General features: G+C 33.2%; 1 protein-coding gene across 2 annotated transcripts in view; it reads left to right on the top strand.

Moving 5' to 3' along the window:
- The window catches only part of LOC125074999 (lysosome membrane protein 2-like), a 93,749-nt gene that overhangs the window by 68,706 nt on the left and 8,296 nt on the right, over positions 1 to 16,747 (top strand). For both annotated transcript variants that reach the window (XM_047686528.1, XM_047686527.1), the window contains exons 2-4: positions 9,062 to 9,153; positions 9,442 to 9,605; positions 15,194 to 15,338. In XM_047686528.1, coding sequence (XP_047542484.1) covers positions 9,062 to 9,153; positions 9,442 to 9,605; positions 15,194 to 15,338 — 401 coding nt within the window. The remainder of the gene's footprint in view (positions 1 to 9,061; positions 9,154 to 9,441; positions 9,606 to 15,193; positions 15,339 to 16,747) is intronic.

Below are 16,747 nucleotides of genomic sequence, written 5' to 3' on the forward strand. Positions count from 1 at the left end.
TAGAGATTTGTTGACAAGTGTTATCAATCTTGAACATTTCCTGTAATATTTGTTACAGACTAGTCATGTTGAACTATTGTATTTGCTGTTTAGAAAGACCTGTTAACTTGTTGACCTGTTGTTTGTTACGAATATAAAATCTATCGTCGTTTTATGCAAGAAATGCGGCTTAACTCGAGTTTAAAGGAACTGTGCAACAATGTTAAAATTTCAAGTGATTGCTTACACTGAGTTACAAAAACAAATTTGTCAAATAAAGTGGTCATATTTAATTCCAAAGGTTCGTGATGTTTATTACAGCATTATGTTTATAAGCACTGGTGCCCACTTATCATCAGGTAGCCAATGTCTACCTGTATACCTATTTTAAATTAAAATAAACATCGTGATTGCGTCACGGAGCCGACCAGTAATTTGCCTATTGAGTATGTTTATACGGGTGCAATGTTTCAACGCAACGCTGATCACCAGGTGCCGTTGCGTCTCGGTGAACCGACGTTGAATTAAATTAGATACAACATTACAATTCAGGTCTTTACTGATGTAAAGAAATAGAACCTCAAGACAATATATTTTCGGTAATGAGAACATTTTCTAAAAGAGGGAAGAAATTTTGGACGCCAGACCGACTCGCTTGTGACACGAAACGACATGACGCTCTGTGTGTGCGTGTTGGGTATTTTATTTACTCATTTTATAAATATTATACTTAGTTTATTACTGACACAGTTTTTTTATTTTTTCAATGTAGTAATAATGGAATAGGCGTTGGTTTTCCACCTCACCTGATGGAAAGTGTAGATGAAGACGAAGGTGGTACATGCCCATCCAAAAGAAACCTGTTCATTCTACTCTTAAAGGCTCCAGAGTTTATTTCACCCAGGCCCGGATTTAGGGGAGGGCAACCGGGGCAACTGTCCAGGGACCTCCAGAGAGAGGAGCCCTGGCAACAGAGATTCCGACGAGATAACAAATATCTAGCAGTCAAATTATAATAATGTTTCTAATAACTGTTTTAAATGTTACCGATACCAATAAATCAATTCTAGTTTACGGATTTAATTTAATATATTGAAATTTATTCATAATATAATTATTAGGGTCTCCACACCTCTGTTGCTCTTGGACCTCCTCTCCTTTGAGGCCCCAGGGCCTCTAGACCTTTAAAATCCGAATCTGATTTCACCGCCTGATTAATAATAACCATCAATAATGTTTGACATCTGCTGGGCATCTTTTAACGGACATTTTGAAACTTGTTGCCACTCCGGTGAAGTCCCTCCGTGTTCTCTCTAGTCTCGAGTCCGTGCGCACGCGGTGAATGACTTCAACACGCATGTTCTTTAACGTATGGTTACTGTGTAGCATGACGCGTCAGCACTCAGACGCCGCAAGTCATGTTGACGCCATGATCTATGAATCTATTCATTACGCACATATTTAATTATTTATATATCATATTAGTTGGCGTTGAATATGATTTATTATTTGTAAATTATAACCTTAAGTTAAATAATTTATGTAACGTAATTAATTCGCGTATTTTTGCTTGTTTAATTTTTAGTAATTTTACTTGGTGGTAGGGCTCTGTGTAAGCCCGTCTGGGTAGGTACCACCCACTCATCAGATATTCTACCGCCAAATAACAGTACTCTGTATTGTTGTGTTCCAGGTAGAAGGGTGCGTGAGCCAGTGTAATCACAAGTACAAGGGACATAACATCTTAGTTTCGGAGGTTGGTGGCGCATAGATGATGTAAGGAATGGTTAATATTTCTTACAGCGCCTTTGTCTATGGGCGGTGGCGACCACTTACCATCAGGTGGCCCATATGCTCGTCCGCCAACCAATGTCATAAAAAAAATAAAATAGTAATAAGATGTTAGTAAGTCTTTTGTGGAGCAATGTATACAGGTCTACAGGATCTCAGAAAGTGTTCAACATGCTCCTGTTGCAAAATTAAAAAAAAATGTTAAGGAACGCTTGTGTGCGAAAGGTTATTATACAATTAGTGAGTTTATGATTGATAGCACACCTTGTGAATAAAACGATCGCCTCCTGGCTATTTCTATTCATATTTAATATATGTATTTAATTAGATTGACTAAAAAAAAAAAGACCCGCCGAGTTTCATTCGCCGGTTCTTCTCAAGTCAGGGACTTTTCTTTTCCGAACCGGTGGTAGTGTTTAATTTGACTATCAATAAGTAAGTGTAATGCTTCTATATTGAATAAAGGAATTTGAGTTTGATTTTGAGTTGGATAGTGAAATTCACGTTAGTCACGTGAATAGTCGAAATTTAAAACGAGTTTTCAAAGCGCTGCTATGAAATGATATATTTTTGTCTAGTAGTTTTAACAGTACGTATTGTACAATCCTGCAACCCCCGGCTTAGGATGCCGATGCCTTATCTATTAGCCCGAGATTGCCCAGTGGTTAGAACGCGTGCATCTTAACCGATGATTGCGGGTTCAAACCCGGGCACTGAATTTTCATGTGCTTAAGTTTTGTTTGGCAGTGAAGGAAAATATCGTGAGGATACCTGTATGTTTCTAATTTTAACGAAGTTCTGCCACATGTGTATAAACCGAGCCGCATTGGAGCAGCGTGGTTTAATATGCTCCAAACCTTCTCCTCAAAGAAAGAGGAGGCCTAAGCCCAGCAGTGGGGAATTAACGGGCTGTTAATGTTATTGTACAATACTCTTATACTCTTACTTTTTTTTTTATTTGCTTGTAAAAAGATCGTCATCAGATATTTGCAATGCAAAAACTAATTTAATCTCTCCAATGGTCGCCATTGCTAGTGTAAAAAGTTGTATCAAAGATATTATCATCAATTCTTAGTTTAATGGCTTTTAGTTGCGCCGACAGGGCACAGAGATTATTTCGCCAACGTCACGTAGGATGGAGAAGACACGAAAGAGATTGATCGGTACGGATCAATTAAATTTTGAAGACTAGTATAGTAGTAGCAATTCCCTTGGTAATCCTTAACCTAGAACAACACATCAAATATATCAATGCACAATTAAATTTATGTTGACAGACTTCCTGATAAAACACTCGCGGTTTTTATAATTAGGCTTTATTTAGACTTGAATTATTCCACAACTTAATTTGAATGATACAATAATATCACCGTCCACTGATACAGTACTTTTTTTTATATATGTCATTAATTTTATAATTTTTCATACATTATTAAATAATAATAAAATCTAGTTTTTGATAATAATTAGACATAGAATCATAAATAAAATTATAAATAGATATAGAAATTTAATGATTATAAATTATTATATTTTTTTTTTATGATTTCGGTAGGCGGACGAGCTAATGGGTCAACTGATGGTAAGTGGTCACCACCGCCCTTAGACAATGGCTTTGTAAGAAATATTAATATAATATCTTTATATATGTATGTAAATATTTTGTACGTGTGTGACTAAATGAAATCTATAAAGGTTGAACCGATATTGATGAAGTTTTTTGTGTGAGTGCTGCGATCGGGAAGTAAATAAAATTCTTATTTAGTAAGACGTTTCTAAGACAGGACGGGCAGCTGGTATATATTAAAAATTTACATTCTCGTTCCATATGTCGATACACTCAACGGAACGAAAAGCGCGCCTACGGTTGTGAAATTGACTTCGATGTAGTTCGGTGCAGAGTCGTGAAGGCATCGCTCGGGTCGAGGCAGATTACTTACAGCTAAGCATAAGCCGAGTGAGGTCACGGAACTGTCCTACCGTTCAGGAAGTGCTGAGGGATATCATTCTAATTTGAGTACTTTTTGTGTGAACCTAATAGTGTAATAAATTGTAATTAAACACTAACTAAGTGTTATTTGTATTATTTTCACGATTACCCACTGTACGCCCACACGATGAACAATAATTTAGTGACAATAGATCTGATGTCCCCCCGACATATATATACATCACAGATATGATTTTTTGATAATGATAACATTTTTTATACGGACACGTGTTTTCCTAAAATCCATAGCTCGACATCGCGCTATACGTTTCATGGAAAATAACCTTTTTTTTCTACCTGTCGATAACTTGTTTAAATAGCTATATAATTGTAATATCAAATAACATGTAAACTATTATAACAATTTTATGATTGACTAGAAACTGTTGATTGATATTTTTATTACTTAGAATATGATCCGCGACGCTGATACGTCATTTGTTTTTTTGTGATTCGGCTGATTCGGTATCAACGGAAGTTTATTGACAACACAGTAGTACGGTGCGGTGGTGTGCAAAAATCACTAATTGTCTATTCCCAGGCTCTTATGAACAATTTGCAATCACTTATAAACTTAAAATAACATTTATTATCTCGTATTTGTTTTTGAATCTCGGCGATACTATTATCGATACTTCGAAAGTAAAATTGAAAGTCGATATAAGAAGTTAACTAGAATCGTAAAAGTCTGTAAATGGCTCCCTGGTGGGCTAAAGACTCTTCCTTCCACCATGCTGTGGAAGGAAGAGTCCTTAGCCCACCAGGCAGGCAGAATTTCATTGTGTTACTATGTTGAATACTTTGTGTCGTGTTTTGGTTTGAGGAGTGAGTGACCCAGTAGAATCACAACGGACGTAAAAACTTAGTTCCCAAGTTGGTGGCGCATTAAAGGTAAGGAATAATTCAAATTTCTCACGGCGCCAATGTCTATGGGTGGTGATGATTACTTACCATCAGGTGGCACATTTTCCGTCTATCATAAAAATAAAAACAAATCACTAAATCGATCCGGATTTGGTAGACAGCACGTGATCGCTAATTTTATGAATAAAATTTTTACAAAAAGGTATCGGACCAAAACAAATACTTACCTTTAATTTTAAAATATTGACCGACTTTGATGACCTCCGTGGTCGAATAGTATGTACACCGGTTTACATGGGTACGCCACTCCGACGTCCGAGGTCCCGGGTTCGATTCCCGGCCGAGTCGATGTAGAAAAAGTTCATTAGTTTTCTATGTTGTCTTGGGTCTGGGTGTTTGTGTTACCGTCGTTACTTCTGATTTTCCATAACACAAGTGCTTTAGCTACTTACATTGGGATCAGAGTAATGTATGTGATGTTGTCCAATATTTATTTACTTATTTCTTTGACAATATCAAAATATTCAGGAAGGGGACGTCTAATAAAAATATGGATGGATTGTGTGAAAGATGATATGGCTGGAAATAATGTTACTTGTGAGATGACGACCGACCCCAAGTAAATTGGGATAAGGGCAGAGGGATGAAGTAGAAGCAGTTAGTAGGCTTTTACAACCACTATTAACTTAAATAATAATTATTTATTTTATTTTGAATAATAATTGTAATTAAATACGGATGTAATAAAAGTATTCAACGTTTCAATAAATAAATTGGATTTTTTATGATTCTTGTTTAATAATGTTGCCTGTTAAAAAAATCTGGTTCTGTTTCTATATTTATCGTTTCAATTGTATATGGATATATGTCTTTTTTACCGGGGAATTACGGGGGATCCTGTAAGGGTTAGATATCTGCGTTTAAACCTTGGTGTGAGGCCTATAAAGAGAAAAAAATTGTTTTATTAAATTTGATTTTATGCTTCATAACACTTATAAGAAATGAATATCTAAATAATAATACTATGAATAAAATAATATACCAGAAATTGAATCTTCTAATCTCAATGGCAAACCGGATCGTGCGAATATTTGAGACGTCTGCGGCAATCTCTGGATGAATATTTACAAGACCTAAAGTTGTAAGCTTTTGTTTTGATATGCTTGCACTCGAACAAGTTTTAAGACGCCTTAACCTTTGACATTTATATTTACGTATTTATAATACTGGATAGACTGTCTAAGATGAGAACACTTAGTTTGGAGAGCGTCAAGCGTAGCTGTCACGCACACCAAGATACTATACCCTGTACGAGATAGCTTGATCTTTTTGACAGATGTAAACTTTTCTGATCGAAATAACTTTACAATGACGAACATATTATTTTCTTAATTTAATGATTTTAAAAATTTAAAAAAATACATATAAACAACAAAAGTTCCTAAAGATTCAGGCGTTATCCGAAAATTTTAAGACTTTTTCTATTATATTACTGCTTTAAAGTAATATTTAAATAGAAACACTGAAAATAATAGACGCTTGTACAATGTTACATCGATCGGACGGTAGGGACGCGAATAACAGGCAGTAACTGATACAAATATCGATTACAAAAATCCTTATTATCATCATTTGAAGTTCATTGTAAAGTTATTGTTACGAACGGGGGTCCTTTTGGGTGGGGTTTCTTTGGCTAGTGGTTGGGCTCTCTTTAGCTGATATAACTCTTTTTAGAAAAATAAGTTGAAAATAAATTTAATTCTAATTTGAATTACGCATTCCATCGTTCCATCGACTGTTATATATGTTATATTTTCTGTTTCTCATGACTCTGTCAAAAAGATCCAGCTAACTTGTACAGGGTATAAAGTTGGCTTGTTTGTATTAGTCCTTTTGTACTGCAACTCTCTATATAAATATATAAATAAACTAAGACCATAAGAAAGTTGGTTGATTTGACGTTTACCGTTTGACGTTTCTACGTAACCTTTTTTCTATTCGCTGGAAAAACACGTTACGCCTTCTTGCCTGACTCGCCGGACTATCCAGGACGATTAGTACGCCCTTGTACACTGGAATACCCAGTAAAAAAACCAACGGCACTCTCTCCATCTTCGGCGGACGTCATATGACCACTTTCGCATGCTACCGTCATGACCCATACGGCAAAATAATTAAGTAATTTGAAGTGATAACTTCTTATGGGAGGGTATACCGCTTCGTTACGTAACGCGTTACGGCGCCAGCCTGTATGGCTTCTCTTTCCCTTACGCATACGGTCGACAGGTTCTTCCTCCCTTTCTTTAAAGTATTATATTATCAATTATTATTATATAATATTATATAATCAATAAAAGATTTTATTAATGAATCATAATTTCTTTACATAAAATTTAAGTAAAGCTTTTCTCAAGTTAAACAATTTCAATATTAAATAGTTAAACTTAGATTCGTTTAAGTTATCACTTGTGTCGGACGTCCCGAGACGCATACGTTTTTTTTTTCTTTTGAACTTGTCACTCAAAGCTTTTGACTTTTGAACTTTGCTATAAATATGACTACCGGCAAGGTTGAGAAACATTCTTTAGGAAATAAATATAAAAAAAAACAGAAACGTAATAATAACAAATTGACATGCGACATTGAAATCAATTATATTGATATTTAAATAACACAAGTATCTTTATCGCATGTTAATAAAAAAGTAAATTTTTGATACGTCGATTAAGAATTTTTCTAGATTGTTCTTTTAGAAGAACAAAGATCGATGTTATTTTTTTTTATGATATAGGTAGGCGGACGAAGAAATGGGCCACCTGATGGTAAGTAGTCACCACTGCTCATAGACAATGACGATGTAAGAAATATTAACCATTCCTTACATCGCCAATGTGCGATCAACATTGGAAACTAAGAAGTTATGTCCCTTGTGCTTGTAGTTACACTGGCTCACTCACCCTTCAAATCGGAACTCAGTACCTAACCAAGTAAATTGTTTATTTTGACTATGTTTTGTAATGCATACCAATTACTTTCTTTAGCTCATTATAATTCAATGGTGGTGGGTTTGAACCCACAGTGATCGTTTAAGATTCACGCGTTCTAAACACTAGGCTATCGTACATTCGATAACATTAAAATTTAATTCTTAATAAAACATTTGTAAAAACTTCGGAATGTATTTGTATAAATATTGACTCGTGTGTTGATATGTGATTAAAATAAAGATTTTATTTATTAAAACCTTTTAACACACACTTATTCGAAACTCAACATTGAGTTTTATGCAACGTCATTTTAATAAATACTATGCAGTTTTTTTTTTATTTCGGTACGACGAGTATATATGGTATTTGGTAGTAACTGGTCACATTAGCGCCGTAGGAATTTTTAACCATTTCTTACAACGCCAATGCGCCATTTTGGGAACTGGGATGTTATGTCTTGTGCCTGTACCTACACTGGCTCACTCACCCTTCAAACCGGAACACAATTATTATGTATTGATGTTTGGTGGTCGTACATGATGAGGTAACTATCCAGACGGGCTTGCACAAATTAATTCCTCAAATTTTCAATGATTATGCTGAAGATTTATTTACTACTGTACCCGCGAATACGTGCGCGTTTGAATTTAATAACAAAGTTAATGTCGTAACCTAAGTTACTCCTTATTACATCAGCTATCTGCCAGTGAAAGTCCCGTCCAAATCGGTGCAGCCGTTCCAGAGATTAGCCGGAACAAACAGATAGACAAACAAAAATAGTAAAAAATGTTTTTTTTTTTGGTATATGTACCGTGTATACAAAAAGCAGTTGTTTTAATGTTACAAACAGACACTGCAATTTTATTATATATATAGAAGATGAGTACTTTCTCTACATAGTGTAAAACAAAGTCGCTTTCCGTTATCTGTACGTTTAGATCTCTTCAACTGCGCGACGGATTTTAATGCGAGTTCCATTAATAGACAAAGCGATTCTAGAGGAAAGTTTATATGTATAATACATGTTTATTATAGTAGAGAAAAGCCGAGAGTTTACACTTTTCCAGCCTATTCTTCAGTCTTAAAAGTTATTATGTAGACCCGTATTGAACCCGAGACGGCTTCGTTAATTACCAACAAGCAATTCAAATTAACAAGTCAATATAACACATATCGTTTTTACGGTCGTAACGACCCCCAAACACAATATCAAGAAAGGTAATCATTAAGTTTTATGTGGTTATATACCAACCTCTAATTGGCCTTACAATGCTGGCAACATTTAAATCTAGAAATCACGATACAGAATAAGGTCGCATAGCTAAAAATATTTTATAATCTAGTCTTAAGCCGGTTCCGGTTGAAATAATTTAAGAGTACGGAAGTTTAAAATGCGATGTTAGTTTATAAACAAATATAACGATATTAATATTTTCTCCTTTGTCAACAGGTTTATTTCTATTGTTTCTGCTTGGTTTCGTGGCGTTGGGGGTGGGATTCTTCATCATATTCCTTCATCCTTATAATGCCATATTCAATTGGGTAAGTTGCCTTTCTCATAAGAGCGAAAATTTTAACTGATAATTTTTAAACGTGGACGGGCAGTTGGGTGTGATGGTAAGTTGTCATAGAACGATGCTAGGTATTGCTAATTGGTGGTAGAATATATGGTGGTACCTACCAGAAAGCCTTAACTGTTTTTGTCTAATACAAGGTCCAGATAAATGCCTATCATAGACAAACTGAGAGACACAACAAAACTATTAATTTGACAAATACGGAATTTGGAAAAATTGTGAATAACACTCAGCTTAAATTATCTTTAAACAGAAAATCGTGCTGTCCGACGGTGGCGAGATCTTTGAAATGTGGAAAAAGCCAGAGGTGAAGCTGTATACTAAGGTGTATCTTTTCAACATCACGAATGCTGACGACTACATGTCTGGCAAAGATGACAAGATCAAGGTCAAGGAAGTTGGACCATACGTCTATCGGTATGTATATTACTGGCTCTATATATATCATTGATACACTTTGAAGGATCCTGGATTAACGTTTGGGATTGGCGTTTGTCCATTGAGGGTCAAGCACTAAAAATATACCTTTCGGTAGTGTAAAGTTTTATAAAATGCTTAATTAGAATCATAATTATCAAGATCTCTTTGTGTCTTTTCACGTAAGATCTCTAATGGTTTAAGGGCTTGAGTTTTTAGCAAATTTCTTGGACGGTAATCTCAATTTTACTACGGCATAGAACCCGGGTTTTCACGATCACTACAACCAGACTGATGAGGAAGTAAATTAAACGCTATGCCCGGTGGAAATAATAATAATATTGGCAGATTTTTGGAAGCTGTTGCTGCATTATTATTGGTGCGATATTTTCGTCTAATTTCAACAAAACACATGACATTTTGTATGGGTCAAGTAGGTTAAGTCGAAGGTTACAAGGATTGCAGCGCTCTCTTAAAGTTCACAAATTCCTTTTTTTGAATTTCGAAACGAAGGTCTGTTCCAAATTTAAAGTGTCTTAAAGTTTTATATGTGCGTTAAATGTCGAAAGCTAATTTATAAAATGTATCGGGTTTTCTTTTCGTGAAATGTCGAGGTCCGTTTTGAAGAAGTTTAAAAGTTCTTCCTTCCAGAAACTTCCCAGCATTATCAAACAAACGTTTCCGTCCATTTGTTTATTTAAGTCGCATGACAGGTTTAATTTTGGATGAAATTAAAAAAATTACTCGTATTTAGATCATTGACCCCAAAACTTGTCGCAAAGCAAGTTTTTTCGCAGCCCTAAAAGCAGCTCGCGAGAATCCTAAACATAATCATTTTGGTGTATCAACATCGAAACACAAGAGAGACAAAATCTGTTCTGATTAATTTGTCAATTTAAAAATAGAATTTGAGGACTGTGCATTTGAGTGGGTACTCATTAATTATTCATTAACAACGCCAAACAGCAACGCTACTCTGCTAGATCACTAAAAGATCACTTCATGTCTCACGCTGTACGCTATTTTGATCCGTATACCCTTTAAATGTTATAATGTATAGAGTCAATATCCCATGGCACTTTCTGACTTTCCACAATCGTGTACCGGGTTGAGTTTCCAAGTTTTTTTTTCACATAATAACATGGGACCTCATCGTCGCTATGTTCTGATTTGAAGGATACGTGAGCCAGTGTAATTAGGTACAGTATACAAAGACATCCTAATTACCGTAATTAGAATCGCATTAAAGGTATACGGAATAGATTAAACGTATTGCTCTTTTTCTTCCAGTTTTTACGGACGAAGGTGACCACTTAACAAATGGAGGACCATTTATAAGACACATTAAAAAAAAAAACATATAAAAAAAATAATTTTTATAACTTTAGTTGTGTTTAAAAGTACCAGAAAATTTCGATCTTTGCTATTCGAAATACCAATAAAAAAAAAAACGAATATCAAATACGTTATTTAATTATAGTGTTTCGTGTTTATATGACTTATGTAAATATCACGAGACCGCGTTCCGAGTCAAGGAACAAAATACAATTTATTCTAGAATTTTCTACAAGTCATGGCTTATTGGTAATACAAGTTAATTAATTCAAATAGTCAGAGTAATTCTTTAAAGGAAAATGATTCACAAATGGGGATCAAATGTTAGTAACGACACGGAAGCGAGTTAATTTGCATTCATAGAATATTTTTTTTAATTTAATAATATATCGACGATCGTATTAAATTATTCGTAATTTAAAATTCAATGTAGAATATACCATCTAAATTTTACGTTTAATAAAATAGTAATTTTATTGGATTCCTTTTTTAAAAGATATATTTTTATATTTTATGTCCTTGCAATTTGAATCTGTGCCTTCATAAGTATGTCTAGATGTGTGTGTATCTATGTGTGTATTAGTAAATAATAAATATTTTATCCCGCTAAACTTTTTTTAAATGTATATATTCAATTGAGACACTTCATTCCTTATTTTAATGGGCTATTTACGATTGAACTTAACCATACTTAACGGTCATTACAATAGTCTAATGGTAAGTGGTCACCACCGCACATACACACACTACACTGGCACTGTAAATATTCTACACCAAAGACGCAGTCAGCTGACACATATTAGTTTAAAGTGGAAAATAATTAGAGATAATTGCTATTAAATAAATTATATGTTGTTAGATTTTAATTAATAATGAATAATTAAAATATTGTAGTTAGTATGTCGTTGTTAAATATTCAGCGTCACGAGATTTAAGGCCGCGCACACAGGCGTAACAAATACTTACAGGTGATTTAAATATTACTATTAAAAGTACCGACAGAAAAAAAATTACTAACGCTTAATTTTTTATTAAGAGTAATATTCATAAAAAATATATGACGTATCTAAATTCATCTATAATTATTATAAGCAAGACAAAAATAGACGTTTTATTTTTTTTGCAGACGGTACGTTTAACGAACACATGTTCGTGACCCTCAGTATTTAACAATAAATTTTTAATAATAATATTTGAATTTTAATATTTTTTCTTGAATCAATCTATTAAAAAAAAATCGTATCAAAATCCATTGTGTCATTTTAAAGATCTAAGTATACAGACAGCGGTAAGCGGCTTTGATTTATACTATGTAATGATGACTTTATATATCACAATCGTGGTTGTGATCTATTGGCTAAAATCGTTAAAAATAAAAACATATAATTTAAATAACTAATTGGCATAATAATCACCTATTTAAATTCGCTCCGTCGTAAAAAAATAGCATTATTAAACGGGTCTTAAGTCATTAGGAATATTTAAAAAAAAAAATGGCGTCGAGTAGTTTTTAATTAATACTAATATTATAAGTAACCGTGTTTTTGTCTGTTTTGCTTTCACGGCCAAACCGCTGAACCGAAGTTGATGAAACTTTGGTATGAAGGAAGCTTCAAACCCGACTAAGGAGTTTTTATATCTAACAATTACAACCAACTAAAATGCGAGCGAAGCCCGTACCACCTAGCGTGTAATAAAATATTAAACTCAAACACAAAACTCTTTATTCAATATAGAAGCATTTACATTACATTACATTAACAGCCTGTAAATTTCCCACTGCTGGGCTAAGGTCTCCTCTCCCTTTGAGAAGAAGGTTTGCAGCATAATTCCACCAAGCTGCTCCAAAAAGTCTATACACATGTGGCAGAATTTCGTTGAATTTAGACACATGCAGGTTTCCTCACGATGTTTTCCGTCACCGCCGAGCACGAGGTGAATTATAAACACAAATTAAGCACATGAAAATTAAGTGGTGCTCGCCTGAGTTTGAACACGTAATCATCGGTTAAGATGCACGCGTTCTAACCACTGGGCCATCTCGGCTCTTTATATAGAAGCATTACACTTACTTATTGATAGTCAAATCAAACACTACCAACGGTTCGGAAAAGAAAATACCCTGACCTGAGAAGAACCGGCGAAACTCAGCAGTAACAATCTTGATCTTATCTCATTGATTGGAAATTTTATGGAAGAGAGAAGAGAGCTATACCTCTTATCAAAACACAATAATGTACTAGTTGAGTACATGTTTAATAATTATGGTTATATTCCAACTTATATTCCTTTTTAAATACCACCCACGTCTGCTTTGCTAACGGTAGACAACTTGGTAATGTGTGTGAATATTCGAATTCCAAAACCGGTACCTAAATATAATCACGTGCAAAATCGAAGGTTAATTAATGGTTCATTAACAAAAATCAATGATCAAACACACGGAATAACGAATATGATAGAAATTCTGTCAATAGTTCTGTAATAGATAATCTTTAGGCTATTCCAATCGAAGTATGAGAACATACATTACTTACATTAAAGTACATTGATTTAAAATGCAACACGGAATTATTTAAGTTTATTTGAACTTCAAATCGTCCAGTTCCGGTATCGACTTCGTTGAATTTTAAAACGCCATTTTGTCGAAAATCCTTAATGTGTATCATTAATTATTCAAGATCTCGGCCAATGATCAAATTTGAATAGGATAGGATGTATGAAGCTTTATATATATATATGTATTAATAAATATATATATGTATAAAACACATATATCTATGTTCATAATTTTGTTCAGGTCTACGATAGACCCGATCGAACCTATCCACTATTATTACATTATATTAGCAGCCTGAAAATTTCCACTGCTGGGCTAAGGCCTCCTTTCCCTCTGAGGAGAAGGTTTGGAGCATATTCCACCACGCTGCTCCAATGCGTGTTGGTGGAATACACATGTGGCAGAATTTCGTTGAAATTAGACACATGCAGGCAGGAAATTAGACGCAGGCAGGATTATAGATCGTAAAAAATAATGATTTTTTAGTCGACAACATAAATCCGCAAAATTCTTTTAATCGAGATATTTCGATATTAAATTCGTATAATTCAATGAACATGACAGTTCAACGGGCGGCCATGTTTGATGTTAACGGCGTTCAGAAAGTGTGTTCCAAATAATAATTTCTTTGCAGTTATTAAAAGTTATATATGCAGGTATGAAAAGTAAATGATAAGCCGTAGTTTTTTAGTCCTATCTATTTTACCCGAGCGAAGTCGGGTTTGTATCTAGTATATAAATATTCCCTTCTAGTCTCCGTATTCATTATTCTATAAAAATGTTAGTAATGCGTTTTTAAATTTTATTGAGTTTCGATTTTAGAATTTTAATTTAAACAAATTAAAAAATATATAAAAGTCTTTGAGCAATGAATTAAACTAGTCAGCTTAATTTTAGATAATAAATTTTAATGATTTAATAAAGTATACAATACAGAACAGGCTGTATTTTTGTAGATTTATTCTTATGGCGCGTTATAAAAAAAAAAAAACAATTAAAAATGATATAAAAACTACACGATAAAGTTACTCAATTCAATTCTTAGTTTAATGGCTTTTAGTTGTGCCGAAAGGGCACAGATTATACAGCCAATGTCACGTAGGACGGAGAAGACACGAAGAAGATTGATCGGTACGGTATGAAGTTACTCGCTAAACCTAATAAATGTCAACTCGATCGAAATAGACAACTTCACACCTTATCTTAATACAGTTCAATCTTTTAATAATATCAACTTTATTAAAAGATTAAACTGTGAATATTTAAATTTGTAAGTTAGTATTTTGGTATTGATGATAATTGAAGAAATTACATTTATCAGAATAATAATTATCATTTAATTATTAAATAGTAGGTTAATATCATTTTATTGTAATCAATTACTTGTATGCAATTAAAAACTATTTTTAATGGTACCAAAGTATTAGAACTTCTAACAGCCTAGGCAGAAGTGTTCATTACCGTCCATAGCAATTTGTGCTATAAAATATAATAATGGCATTGAAATTACAAGAGATGTTATAACTGTTCAATTTATGAAGCTAGGTGGATTAGTGAAGTCATTCTACCGCTGAGCAGGATATAAATCAATATAACCACATTTGGTTAAATTACAGTTTTTTTAACCACTGGATCATCTCGGCTATTATTTTAAATATAAGATTAAGTGAAATAATTGTATTATTTTTTCCAGTGAGGCTCTAGAACACAGCGAGGTTAAGTTCAACGACAACGGCACGCTCTCTACCATCCCTCGTCACCCTCTGATATGGGAGGAGGAACTCTCAGAGGGCAACAAAGAGGATGATATGCTTTACCTACCTCATATTGCTTTATTGGTAAGTTTGAAAAAGATGGAGTAATAATTTTTAAATGAAGTAATCTTCATTTAAAATAATAATACATTTCGTCCAAGATCCCGTTGTTGATAAGAAGTGGTTTATATTTTATATGGCGGTAATGTCTATGGCCAAGCCTTTGCACAATAAACATCCTAAAACAAATTAAAAAAAAAAACAACTCGCTACAACTAATACAGATAATAAATAAAAATAATTTAAATTAAGATAGAAGTATAGACGTATTTAAAATTCGAATACAAACAAAGCTTGATTATTAAAAATACAAATTAATATAGAAATATATTCCGAATGTTTCCACAGACTATAAATTGATAATACTGAGTTGATATTAGAATAAAACGAATTAAAAAAAAAAGTCACAGGGGTTTGAAACCTGACTATCAAGGTTATATAAATAACATTAATATCAGCAACCGTGACATTTATATTGAAATGAACATTTTTTTTAACTTTTATTTGTATCTACACGACAAAACTGAATTATTGCTAGAATATACGATTTCAAATTAGAACATATGTCGCAGCTAAAACTTTTAAAAAGTAATTACGTCTGAAAATTATTGGTTAATGCTTTTGACTGTTTTAATAAAAAAAAAAAATGTTTTAATCGTTTTAACTGACATTTTTAGTCAAAGCTTAGTCAAAATCACTTTTGACTGATTAGTATGATTATAATAGTATTTATGTATAAGTTATCATTTAGTTTATTACGAATGTTTGGTATAAAAATCGATTTTATTAAAACGTATAAACTCGTAACGGTTCAACAGTGGACTGTTGTATTCACAGTAATATAGGTAGTTATATTATACCTGGTGGTAGGTGGTTGTACAAGCCATTTTGCCACTCATCAGATAATCTACCGCCAAACAGTTGAATGTTTGTGTGTAAACATTACCGGACACTATTAGGCAGTGTAGGCAGCTGCCAACGGCCCAACTATTAAGATTTTTTTTTTTTAAATTCATTCAAAGTCAAATATATCTCAGACAATAATTGATGACTATTTCAACTGCCTAAATAATATCATAACAAAGAGCGTATTCTGCCAGTCAGGTTATATTTTAAAAAAACATTGTATAAAATTTATATAAACATATCCGTACCGAAAACGAGTTTTAAATTAACATTAATAAAATAGGAAATATTACGATCTTGTCTTGACCAATAATAAATTAATATTCTAATTTTAATAACGTATTCGAAAATATAAAAAATAATTAATTAATTAATTAATTAGAATTCCCTATTTTTATTTTTTATTTATTTTATCTGTGTGTGTATAGAATTTGTTTACTTGAACTGTTGACGCGTAATTCTTAAAATTAAATCGATACTAATATTATAAAAAAAGTAAAAAGTGTTTTTTTTTTAAACATTCACTG

Source organism: Vanessa atalanta, chromosome 29, assembly GCF_905147765.1.
Source record: "Vanessa atalanta chromosome 29, ilVanAtal1.2, whole genome shotgun sequence".
Lineage (NCBI taxonomy): Eukaryota > Metazoa > Arthropoda > Insecta > Lepidoptera > Nymphalidae > Vanessa > Vanessa atalanta.